General features: G+C 42.4%; 1 protein-coding gene and 1 long non-coding RNA gene across 2 annotated transcripts in view; one reads left to right on the plus strand and one right to left on the minus strand.

Annotated features, from left to right (window-relative positions):
• LOC148132784 (uncharacterized) overlaps nt 1-12,728 on the minus strand; it is a 190,138-nt gene that overhangs the window by 156,347 nt on the left and 21,063 nt on the right. The gene's annotated exons all lie outside the window — the stretch shown is intronic.
• Nucleotides 7,552-8,554, plus strand: LOC148132787 (endogenous retrovirus group K member 8 Gag polyprotein-like). The gene is given in 2 exon segments (XM_087954791.1): nt 7,552-7,856; nt 7,858-8,554. Coding segments are annotated over 2 exon segments (942 nt in total). The 5' UTR covers nt 7,552-7,611.

A 12,728-nucleotide genomic window follows, 5' to 3' on the forward strand; every position in this document is an offset into this window, starting at 1 on the left:
TCAGTGTGTTGTAAGCATACTCAAATTTCCTGAGTTTCTGATGGACCACACTCACTTTGGTAGCTTTTTTATGACTAGGCAAGAACCCTCCTCCAGCAGCTATTTTATAAGAAACTGACATGCTCTCTAAAAGCCAAATACATCGTGGTATACGCTCTAGGATAGGGGTTGCCAACCTTTTGGATCTCAGGGACCACCAAACTCATACTTTTAAATCCCAAGGACCACTAATACGATTTTTTAATATTTTATATATATTTTAAATATTTTATATATATTATATTATAAATATAATTTTTTATGTTAAATATAAATTTATATATATATATATATATATATATATATATATATATATATATATATATATATATATTTGTTTTCTTAAGTTTTCAGGGTACTTACATGTATGGTGTTCGGCTTGGTTCGGTATTTTCCCACGTCATTGTAGTTCTTTTAAAGTTGTAGCAACGTTTCAGCAGAATCTCATCTGCCATCATCAGGCTTCTGTATAGTGTTCATCTGTGAGTCAGACTTTTACAGTGGTTTCAGATTTAAATTTGGGGCAGCCTATTGCTGTGCCAGAATGGTTTTTCTTCATCCTGATTGGTTGGGAGTCTTGGTCTGTGTTTATTGGTCTCGGAGTTTGCTGTGTTCTGCTTGATTGGTGTCTCTAATATCTTCTGTCTGTTTTTTGGCTCTTTTGTATCTTGATTGGCTGGCAGCATTGTGCTACTTTGAATCTGCCTAGATACTTTGAATCTTACGCGGGAGAGAACCCGAATAACCAAAGATCCACATACAAATACCCGAGAACCTCAGAAAATATATATATATATATATATATATATATATATATATATATGGATCTTTGTTTATTCGGGTTTTCTCCGCATAAAACTGGAAGTATCTTGGCGATGTTTCAACGAAATCTCATTCGTCATCTTCAGGCCTGTGTCTTCGGCTTTGTGCTTCTCAGAGTAAGCACAAAGCCGAAGACACAAGCCTGAAGATGACGAATGAGATTTCGTCGAAACGTCACCAGGATACCTCCAATTTTACATGGGAGAAAACCCAAATAAACAAAGATCCACATACAAATACCTGCGAAAACCTCAGAAAACACACACACACACACACACACATGTATGTATGTATGTATGTATGTATGTATGTATGTATGTATGTATGTATGGTATTCAGCTTTGTTCGGGTATTTTCCCACATCATTATAGTTGTGCTTTTAAAATTGTAGCAACATTTCGGCAGAATCTCATCTGCCATCATCAGGCTTCTGTATTGTGTTAATCTGTGAATCAGACTTTCACAGCCGTTTCAGTTTTAAACTTGGGGCTAGCCTGGCACAGCAGAAGCCTGATGATGGCAGATGAGATTCTGCTGAGACATTGCTACAACTTTAAAAGCACAACTACAATGACGTGGGAAAATACCCGAACAAAGCTGAATACCATACATGTAAGTACCCGCGAAAACTTAAGAATATGAATACACACACACACACACACACACACACACTTACTTATTTAATTATAACAAAAATGTAAATGCTTAAAGATAACAAAATAAAACGTTGAGGGCTGGAAGCCTCCCCCCACCTGGCACCTTCCAAAGAGACAGAAGGGCAGGCGGGATGTGTATGTGTGTGTGTCTGAGCTGAGGGTCCTCGGGGCAACTGCCACTGGGAGAAGCAGAGGCAGAAAGGGGCCTTTGCTTTCCTTGGGGGGCAGCGCCCCTTGGCTGCCACTCCAGGGGCTTCTTAGCAGGCATCTGCCTGCAGGAGGACTGCCACTCTTGGTGATTAATTGAGGGAGGGGAGGGGGAGAAAGTGTGAGCTCTTTTCAGATCCCGTGTGGAGGATTGAGAGACTCAGATCTGCAGCTGAGGAAAACCTGGGGGGGGGCTCTTCCAGCGTCACCTGGAGACAGGCAAGGAAAGGTGTCCCTGGGGGCAATTCGCTCGCTTTAGCACTTCACTGCCAAACCCAGCCACAGCCAGTGATTATTTGGGGGCTAGAGGGGAGAGAGAGAAATCTCTCACATTACCAGGGGAGGAAAGGAGATGAAACAAAGCTCACTCTTTCACTGAGACCTACAAAACGCCAATCTACCATGTTCCAGTTGTTCTTTGAAATCATCAAATGCTCCCACTTGCACTTCTCACACCTCCCAGCTCAGGTCTCTGAGATGCACGCTCCCACACATGGTGGCAGCGGCAACAACAGTCCCCTCCCCCAGCGCCCGCTGTCAGCTCTCCCCATTAGTTCTCTAGCTTTGAATTGCTCCCAGCTCTCTTTCTTCCCTCCCCCCTGCCCACATGCAGGCAGGAAAGGAAAGGGAGATGGAGCCGTGCACAGCTCTCCCCTTTTCCAGCCCTTGCTGCCTCTCCCAACATCGAAGCCTCGGAAACGCAGGCAAAGCCACCACAGCGGTAGCACCCAGAGTTGCTTGCTTCTCCACTACTGTCTTCTCCTCCTCCAGCACCACTTCATTCTCTGTGTAGGGTGATTCTTAACTAACTGAGCATGCTAAGGCAACTCAGGACGTTACCGCTGTGGCGGCTTTGCCTGCGTTTCCGAGGCTTCGGTGTTGGGAGAGGCATCAAGGGCTGGAAAAGGGGAGAGTGCACAGCTCCATCTCCCTTTCCTTTCCTGCCTGCATGTGAGTGGGGGGGAGGGAGGAAAGAAAGAGAGCTGGGAGCAATTCAAAGCTAGAGATCTAATGGGGAAGAACTGACAGTGGGTGCTGGGGGAGGAGACTGCTGTTGTCGCTGCCGCCAGGTGTAGGAACTGGTTGGCGCATGCATCTCAGGGGCCTGACTCCGTAGTCCCTTGGAGAGCCAGGAGGCACAAGAACTGTGCAGCCCAGATTAATTACTTTTGGGGGCCATTTGTTTTGCGGCCCACCAAAAAATTTCCATGGCCCACCAGTGGGGCCGCAGCCCACCGGTTGGCGACCACTGCTCTAGCATAGCATTTCCCAACTGATGTTTTTCATGTGTTAGGACTAAAAATCACCAAGAATTTTCAGCTGGTATTCCCAGTTGTACACTTTTTTTCAAGTGAACTGAAAGAGGTTCACTTGAGGTTCAATTGTGATGTTAGCATTACCATGTACTCTTATCACCCCTGAGACTAATACAAATAGTTGGAAAGAGAACATTTTCTTAATGCCTCTCTGATCATTGTAGAGACAAGAGGGAAACTGCATTACTCCTTCAGAACTGCTGCTGAATTTTGCTACAGCTGAAGAGTTCTTTCAATCCTTCATTTTTGGAATGAACAGCCAGTATCAGCTTTTCCTGAAGAGGCTTGGATTCTTGTCTGGTTTATTTCTTATACTTCCTTTGTCTTGTCACTCGCCAATTGACAGAAAAGAAAAATAACTTCCTCCTAGCCTTGATAATCAGCCATAGCCTCATATTTCATTCCCAGGTGTGAGAATAGATGCCCTTTTGCACAAGACAAGATCCCAGTAGTCTTCGAGTCAAGGCCAATTCATTGCCATAATCTTGATGAATGACATTCCTCTTAAGGCAAGAACTTGTTTCTCTTGGGAAAGATTTTCCCACCTGTGTCCTTGGAGAGGCTCTGTAAATAACCTGCCCCACATTTCCTACCAACTCATTGCTACTCTTTGTTAGCAATCATCTACTGGCTAGCAATTTGAAATGATTCAAAATGAAAGGGAAGCTCCATTTTATACATTTCTCCGCAGGATGCACACAATTAAATCAAAAGTCTCCAAATTGTTTAGCTCATCAACACCATTATGAATTTTCAGATTGTACATTAACTCCCAAACATTTATGATATTAAAATAACTTAATTAGTTATTAGTTAACTACTTTAACTAATAGTAGTATAATAATAAGAATAACAACATCGATCCCTTGGATAATCTTGCTGATCTTTAGGGGGCAATACTGACCACTGTGGGGAATCCTGAATTAAACTATGGAATTCAGTAGCATCAAATGTAATAATGGCTATTAATTTAGTTGGATTTATAGGGTTCTGGACAAATTGATGGTTTTTGAGGATTTAATGACTACTGGTCTTTATGGTTTGCTTTTCAAATTACAGACAGAGTCAATGACTACAAGTGTTACTTCTTATCTTTGGGCTCATGGGTGGAATGCCTTGAATTCTAGCTGTTGAAGAGCAAGCATGAAAAAAAGATCTCACTGGCCAGCAAGTCATACCAAAAGCTTGGCTCTATGAATTATGAGCACTTTTAATATAATTTTAAATTTAAAGTACTTGCTGTCTAGATGTGGGAACTTAAATATTCCCAACGGAATGCTCTCCATATGTGTAAGAATGCATTCCATCATCCCCAGCCAATATTATTTTGTGGGGTGCAGGTTTGGAAAGGAATGTTAGAGGGCAGAAAAAGTTTTTGTTCTTCTGTAGTTAGTTGTTCTTTTAAAAAGGAAATTATCATTAGAACTTAGTGAGCTCTTGTACATTTATTTTACACAGGTTCTTCATGTTCTTTCTATGTATATTAAGACATGCCAAAACTCCATACTAAAAATAATTTAAGCCATTATTATAAAGTTATTTTAGAAATGATGGATGATACAATGGAAACAAACTTAAAAGGAGCTTGCAGCAGCTGTCCATTCATCTCTCTCCCTTTTCAGACTAAAAACTGTTATTAGGGCAAAATTGTAAGAATATTCTTCTAAGAAGAGTTTGAAGTACATTGGAGAGACCCATGTATGGCTGCTAAAGGTACTTAGTGGCTACTATCCCACATCCAAATAAAAAGGCAAAAAGAAAAAGAAAAGATCCTCACAGTCTGTTGTCCTCTTGTTATTCCACCTCAAAGCATTCAGCTGCTCTTCTTCCTTTCCAAGAATCAGATGCTTCTTCATTGTGGGAACCTGTTTCAGGAAGAGCCGACATAATTTCCTTCCATATTTCTTTAACCACTTTTGAGCAAACTCTGGCTTTGAAGTGGTGTGTTGAAAACTGATTTACTTCCTTCCAACTAGAATTATATTATAGTATCTTGGTGTACATAATGTATTTATTGTGGATAGCACAGCTCTGGTGCAGCATCTGTTTCCCAGAGAGATCCTGTTCTTGAAACAAATTCAACAGCCAAGGAAGATTACAACACTAAGAGGTCAAGAGATTTATTCAAGGTCAGGCCATAAGTCAGTGATGGAGACTCAACTGAGATTCTCAAAACTCGGGTCCTTTGTTTGGTCTCAGAGATACCTTAATCCATCTTGTATAGTTTAGGGAGAGGGAGGATAAGAGAGATAGCTGCAGGCTTAGAATACAGATGATGACCAACTTGATTTAGTTGAAATATTTTATTTGCTTATCGGAACTGAATCGTATCCTTCTTCTAAAGGAAAGGACAACTCTAATCCCAGAGAAGGTTAAGTAGAACTTTCTCAGATCTCCTTATATCTACTCACATTTGCAGCAATGTTCTAACAATGACATCAAGTTAGATTTATCCAAGTTTAGAAGTGGGAAGTTTGGTCAAACTAAATGCAGCCTACACACTGTCTATTGTATCTCAGGAAGTATCTGTTTTTACTACAAAGCATCCAGCTGACACAAGATGTGGTGATGGACTTGCCGTAAGTCATGAAATTGCTAAAAACCAGATTCTTTTCAAGATTGCTTTTGCTGACCAATCTTATCAAGTAATCGTTTGCTACAGACTGTATCACACAATTCTTTACTCTGAAATAAGTCTCACAATGCTTGATCAGATGTAGTTGCTGCAATAGGTTTCAAGCTAACATGTGCTTCTCCAGTTGTTAATGATCTGTAACTCCCATAATCCCTCACTACCAGTCTGCTGCCTAAGCTGAATTCAACTGCAACAACATCTGGAGGGCACACAGTGTCCATTTCTTGTATATAGAATAAACTATCTTTTTCCAGTGCCCAGAGCTTTTGCATAGGCAATTAAAAAACATAAACACGACAAAATCTGTGAATGGCTTCAATTACTATGATTTTTCAGCTTCTGTATTCCAGCATTTGTTTCTCACTAAAGCTTTTACAGTTTCTTTCTCAGCTTCTATTTATTTACACCAGGGCTGGGAATCTTTTCATGTTTCAGAGTGTATTTAACATTCTGGGTAGAAAAAGAAGTGGTGATAGATGGGATAAAAATCAAAGAAGGTAGAAACATATTGCACATATTGGTGGGACCTTGATTTGATTCTCTTCTTTCAAATATAATAAGCACTATATCTGAGGTTTATATTACAGTTCTTGAATATTTCCTGACTAAGAATGATCACTAATCTTTGGCAATAATAGGAAGGGTCTCTGGGAGCTGCACATATGAGCATTAGGGTTGTAGATAACTTGCCTTGGCTCTCCACCTCTAATTTACAGAATCCTCTGGAAAACAACATGCATAATTGGAAAGCTAGTACAGTAAAACTGTACTGTAAAATTCACATCACACAGGATAGCTTTAATGGAGAGAGAAAAACCTTTAGAACAAATAAAGGTTGGAGTCAGATATCATGCCATGGAGGAAATTGCTTTGGGTCAATTGTCAAATTCTGTTCTGTAAAATATTCTATTTGGTTGGAAGCAAAAGGAACCAAAAACACACCACTTTTGGAAAATGTGACCATGATAAATGTGGGAATTATTCTTTGTTCTTTGTGTACGTGCTAGGACAACAGAGCCTTCTGGTGGTTGGCTGCAACATGAAGCATGGAGCAAGGACAAATTGTTGCCATTTCTTACCCAGAACTGTAGCAAACTTAAACTTTGCAGCTTTGTATGCTTATACGAATAATCAGTGCATTTTGTGTGATGTAATACGTTTGTGATAGGACGCTAACAAAAATTGCTACGTTAACAAAGATTGCTTCTAATAAAAGAGGGTTTCAGAGTTTGCTCTGTGCTCTCATCCCGAGACAACCCTGCGTTGTGTCTTCTTTTCATGAGAGACCACCACAACTGGTGACCCCGACGTGATCCACTCAAAAGTGATACGTCTTTGGCCCACCCATTCTCATAGTCTGGAATAGACTTGGTGCACACCATCCACTTGAATCGCTGGTGACAACGGATCCCTCGTGAGTATGGGTGGTAGATTCTCTAAGGAGCAGGCAGCTCACATTCAGGAAATCAGAGAATTGACCAAACGAAATTTTTTTACCTTTAAAAAGGGAGGCTCCTTCATGCCCCCTCACAAAAACCTCTATTGAGGAACTCCTAGAATACATTTGGCAACACTGCCCTTCTTATCCGGCTAAAGGCAGTATCAAAACTACAGTATGGAAGGAGATTGGAAAATACCTTCACGCAAGTCCTAGGGCCCCTTCGTCTATATTAATTGCTTGGAGGGTGGTTTTTGAGGCTCTCTCCTCTCTAGAGCAACCCCTACTTGGCCCCCTTTCTGGACCCCCTCCCTATGTGAATCCTGCTGTACAACTCTTGCCCCCGCTGTGGCGCCTGTGTCTTTTAAACCGACTGCCCCCCCTGGAGGCAAATAAAGTCGGTAAACCTCCCCCCTTCTCCTGACCCCCTCACCCAATCCCTCTTCTTCTTCTCTTGCTCTCCCTTCTGTGCCTTCCTCTCCTGCCTTACCCCCTCCTATGGGCGCGGTTCATGTCGCCATCGCTACGGGAGTTAGAACTGGCGAGTTAGATCACTCCGACTGCCCATCGGCATTCCCGTTAGTTTATACGCAGAACGCGCAGGGACAAAACGTCCCACACTGGGAACACATCCCTGTTAAATTAATCAAGGATATCAAACAAGCTGTACAAATGTATGGTATTCAGGCTCCATTTACGATGGGATTATTTACAATGATGGCTAACACCCACATAATGATCCCAGCTGACAGGGACTCAATTTGTTGTATGGCGATCGGAGTTTCTCCATCATTGTCGCCTATTGGCAGCTCAAAATCCAAATTTTACCGCAAATGAACTGGCAGGAGAGGGTGCCTTTGCTGCTCCCACAGCTCAATATAATAGCCCTATTAATGCTCTCAACCTTTCTGCACAAGCCGCTCTGCTTGCTCTCTCTCGCTTGGATGACCCTCATACCTCCGCACAATCTTTTGCAAAAATTCTACAAAATTCCAATGAACCATATGCCGATTTTATTGAATGCCTCCAAACGGCCCTACAAAGGCAAATTACAAATGAGGCGGCTCGGCAGGAAATTCTTCTTAAATTGGCATATGAGAACGCTAATGCAGACTGTAAAACCTTGCTTACTCCCTTGATTAATTCTCCAGATGCCACTCTAGCCCAATTCCTACAAGCCTGCAGGGTGGTGGGAACACACCAATACACTTCCGAAATGATGGCTGCAGCTATCACCAGAGGTAATAAGCCATCTGGTAATTGTTACAATTGTGGGAAGCCCAGTCACTTTAAATCACAATGTCGAGCCCCCGGTGGGGGGGAAGTAAAGCCCTCCACCAGTAGAGATGTTCGACCAAAAACAGTCTGCCCAAAATGTAAGAAAGGCTATCATTGGGCTAATCAATGTCGATCAAAAACTGAACCCTCGGGAAACGAGTAGAGGGGCCGGCAGCTAGCCCCTCTCCCATGGCTACCCATATACCATCCACTGTGTATGAATTATCAGTGGCAGAAGATGTGCTCATATCCTTTCCCCATCTACCACTCTCTGTCAGCGCACAGCTTCCTCCTTCTGCCTCATTCTCCTCCGATAAAACTGCTCTTATACAATCTCACCCTCATGCCCTCCTCAAAGGAATCTCTGTGGTTCCCGATCTGCTTTATCCTTCCTCAAAACTCTCAGCCATTAACCTTTCTGTGCTATCCACTCTTCCAACAGAGTTACAAAAGGGTGACGTCGTAGCAAAAATGATCATGGTACTGCAATTTCCCTCTGATGTGCTTGCCCTCACTAGATCTATCACCAAAACTAAGCCCACACTCTTGGCTTTAATCAAGGGTCGCCGCTTCACCGGTCTTCTGGATTCTGGTGCGGACGTCTCGGTGATACGCTCTGACGAGTGGCCTACAGACTGGGAAACAGAGACCTCCCCATCGGTAAGAGGTGTAGGAGGGATACAAACGGCTCGCATCAGTAAATTTTGGCTCCCTGTGATTTCTGAAAATCTCACAGGGACTGCACAAATTAAGCCCGTCATCCTCCCCCTTCACACGAATTTGTGGGGGAGAGACTTGCTCTCTCAATTTGGCGCTAAATTGCAGCTAGAATGACTCTCCCTCTTCCCCTTCGCTTGACCTTAACCATGGATGTTCCTGTTTGGGTTGATCAATGGCCATTGCCAGCAAATAAATTGCTTGCATTGCAGCAATTAACAGCCGCATCCGCTGCTACTATTCTATCCGCTTTCTCTCTTTCTCCCCTAACCCCTTGGGACAGTCATAACTATTTTCATCAAAATAAAAGGGCTCTTATGAAGGAATTCCAAATCACCGCCCAAGAGGCTGCTGCAATTATTCAACAATGCCCTACTTGCAGCAAGCAAGCCCCTGCCCTGCCAATGGGAGTAAATCCCAGAGGCTTAAAAGCCTTCCAAATTTGGCAAATGGATGTAACCCAGTATGCGCCTTTTGCACCATGGAAATATATCCATGTTTCAGTGGACACATACTCAGGGTTCATCATGGCCTCCCCGCAAAGAGGAGAGACCAGAAAACATGTCATTAACCACTGCATCCGGTCATTTGTGTGCCTGGGAAAGCCCTCGGAATTAAAAACTGATAATGGCCCCGCCTATACTAGTACCAACTTTGCTACCTTTTGTAAACAATGGGGCATTTTGCACAAATTTGGCATTCCATACAATTCTCAAGGGCAGGCCATAGTAGGAAGAGACAATCTGACCCTAAAGAATGCTCTTGACAAAGTTCAAAACTCGATGGGGAAACTCACCCCAGGGCTACCCACGCTGAAAAACAAGCTTAACTTGTGCTTATTTACACTGAATTTCCTGAATGAGTCTGGCACACCTGCTTCTTCTGCCGCCTCTCGACACTTTTGCTCTCCATCCAAGGATGCTCCTAGACTTCCAATCTACTTTCAACAGTTGCCAGATCCCTCATGGCACGGGCCTGCTGAACTTATAACCTGGGGACGAGGGTACGTGGCTGTTTCCTACAACAACGCCACCACCTGGGTCCCCGGACGACAAGTGAGGCCTTTTCTACCCAAACCAGCCTTGCCTACATCAGCATCATGAAGCTGCCCGCTGCATTCATCATTTGCCTCCTGGGCTTCCACATCGTTCCTGCCGATACGACAGCCACCCCATCCTCCTGCAACGCCTGCATCAAAACTACTCCCAGCGGAACGAAAACCCAATCCACCCTGATCTATCATACTTTGAAGCCTGAGTGCAACTCCACGACGGTCTCCCCTTGTCTGCATAACAATATGCGTGATGTTACACTGCCGAAGGCATTCAGTGCTATGAGCCTAAGGCAGTGGGACCCATTACAGCATCCCTATATGTCTATGCATACAAAGGTGGCTCCAGTTCTGATCTTGCAGGAATGTTCTCTACCAGTCAAACAAAAAATGGGTACATAACCCATAATGTCACTCGGGGGGGGGGGGTACCAACACCTCAGTATGCTTTGATGCTTGCCTTGCCATCAGCAAAGGTCAAGGTCCTAACGACGCTGCAGGAGTTACCTGCAGCTCACACAACTGGCAGAGATCTTATCTACAGGAAAAGAAATATCTCTTTCAAAAGGTGTCCGGGACTAACGTGGGGGCCACCACTGTTTACAACTACTGGTACACCCCACCTATTGACTCTGCTCAAGTAAGAGACATGTTTGGATCCTGGTTCCCAAAATTGCTTGGTTTGCAAGCTATTGTAGCGCTCATTGGTATGATTGCTGCGGGATGTGTTGTATTGCCTTGTGTATTACCCATCTTTGTACGCATTATTTCTAACAGTTTACCCCTCTTGGCTGAGAAAAAAGCCACTGCGCAGGTAATGGCTCTCTGGAATCAACAAATAACTAACACATATGAACCACTGCCACCCGAAGATGAGATAGGAGAGCCAACCTGTGACGACCCAGACGAGGACGTTTGTGATGGTTGAAGAAGTCACGAACACTCTGGATAACATCAGCATGCACAACACTCTTGCCTACGCGCCTGACAAAGATTGTTATTGGGACTAAACACTCCCTGTCTCTTAAAAAGGAAAAACAGGGGAGATGTGGGAATTATTCTTTGTTCTTTGTGTATCTGGTGGTTGGCTGCAACACGAAGCAAGGAGCAAGGACAAATTGTTGCCATTTCTTACCCAGAACTGTAGCAAACTTAAACTTTGCAGCTTTGTATGCTTATACAAATAATCAGTGCATTTTGTGTGATGTAATACGTTTGTGATAGGACGCTAACAAAAATTGCTACGTTAACAAAGATTGCTTCTAATAAAAGAGGGTTTCAGAGTTTGCTCTGTGCTCTCATCCCGAGACAACCCTGCGTTGTGTCTTCTTTTCATGAGAGACCACCACAGATAAATATTTGAATTATCTGTAAAACTGGATATTTGTCCATATTCTCAGATAGTTAATACATAGCAAATTCTAGAAAAAGTCCAGGAAAGATCTTCAATCCTCATGTCATTCTTTTGTTATACTATATAACACACTCAGTAAAACAATGTACATTTAGCTGAAAACATGAATTGTAAAGGTAATAATCAAATTAATTTTGCCCCATATTTTGAAGTTTTGATCTTTGGAAATGATTTCTGGGTTGGAAGAGTATATTAATTTGAATTCTACAAGCATATTTTGGAGTATTTCCAAGAAGAAAACTAACCTATTCAATTTTTGAAAGGATATCATAAATCATTTCTCAAATAAAATCACTATTAAAAATTAATTTTAAAACCCTACAAAATATAGAATAGCTCAAGAGAATAGGTAAAAACCATTGAATTATTATTGTTAAGTCACCAAAAGTCTGGCTAAATTTTGCAACATATAAATTTAATTCAATAAATAAATGAGACATCACATGCTATCCAGTAGAACAAATGGAATTTACCATCAACATACTGTCCAAAAGATAATATTAGGTCAAATAAGCTAAGTGAGCAAATGAGTAATCCTTAAGAGAAAGTTTGAAGTTTGGCCATCACCCCAGAATAAATTCTCTTTCACCACATGTAGTATATAAAATTACTTTGCTTGACTGAACTTGAACAGATGGCTTATATTGACTCAAACCATTGGTCTATCCTGACTCAGACCATTGGTCTATTTCACCATCAGCAAGAAATACTAAATGTTCCATCATTCAGAGGGATAAAAAGATACCAAGGAACTGAACATGGACAATTTTATATAAAATATCTGTGTTCTTCCAGGCAGCTACATTTCTTCATTGCATCATTGAATAGAAACTATCCTGGTTTTAGTGAAGATGTATCAGATCTCCATTTCTATGGGAATAGATTTGATTTAACTTCCCAAATTAAATGTGGATTTCAGTCAGAGGTGGTATTCAGCAGATTCTGACCAGTTCTGGAGAACCGGTAGCAGAAATTTTGAGTAGTTTGGAGAACTGGCAAATACCATCTCTGACTGGCCCCACCCCCAACTATTCTCTGCCTCTCGAGTCCCAGCTGATCAGCTAGGTCTTCTTTTGTTGCCCTACACAGGAGAACGGAGCTGGAAATCAAGGTAGGGAGGGAATGGGATTTTGCGGTAACCTTCCCCCCGGAGTG

The sequence above is a fragment of the Notechis scutatus genome, chromosome 1 (assembly GCF_049901735.1).
Source record: "Notechis scutatus isolate UNSWTSFEM ecotype Mainland chromosome 1, rNotScu1.2, whole genome shotgun sequence".
NCBI lineage: Eukaryota > Metazoa > Chordata > Lepidosauria > Squamata > Elapidae > Notechis > Notechis scutatus.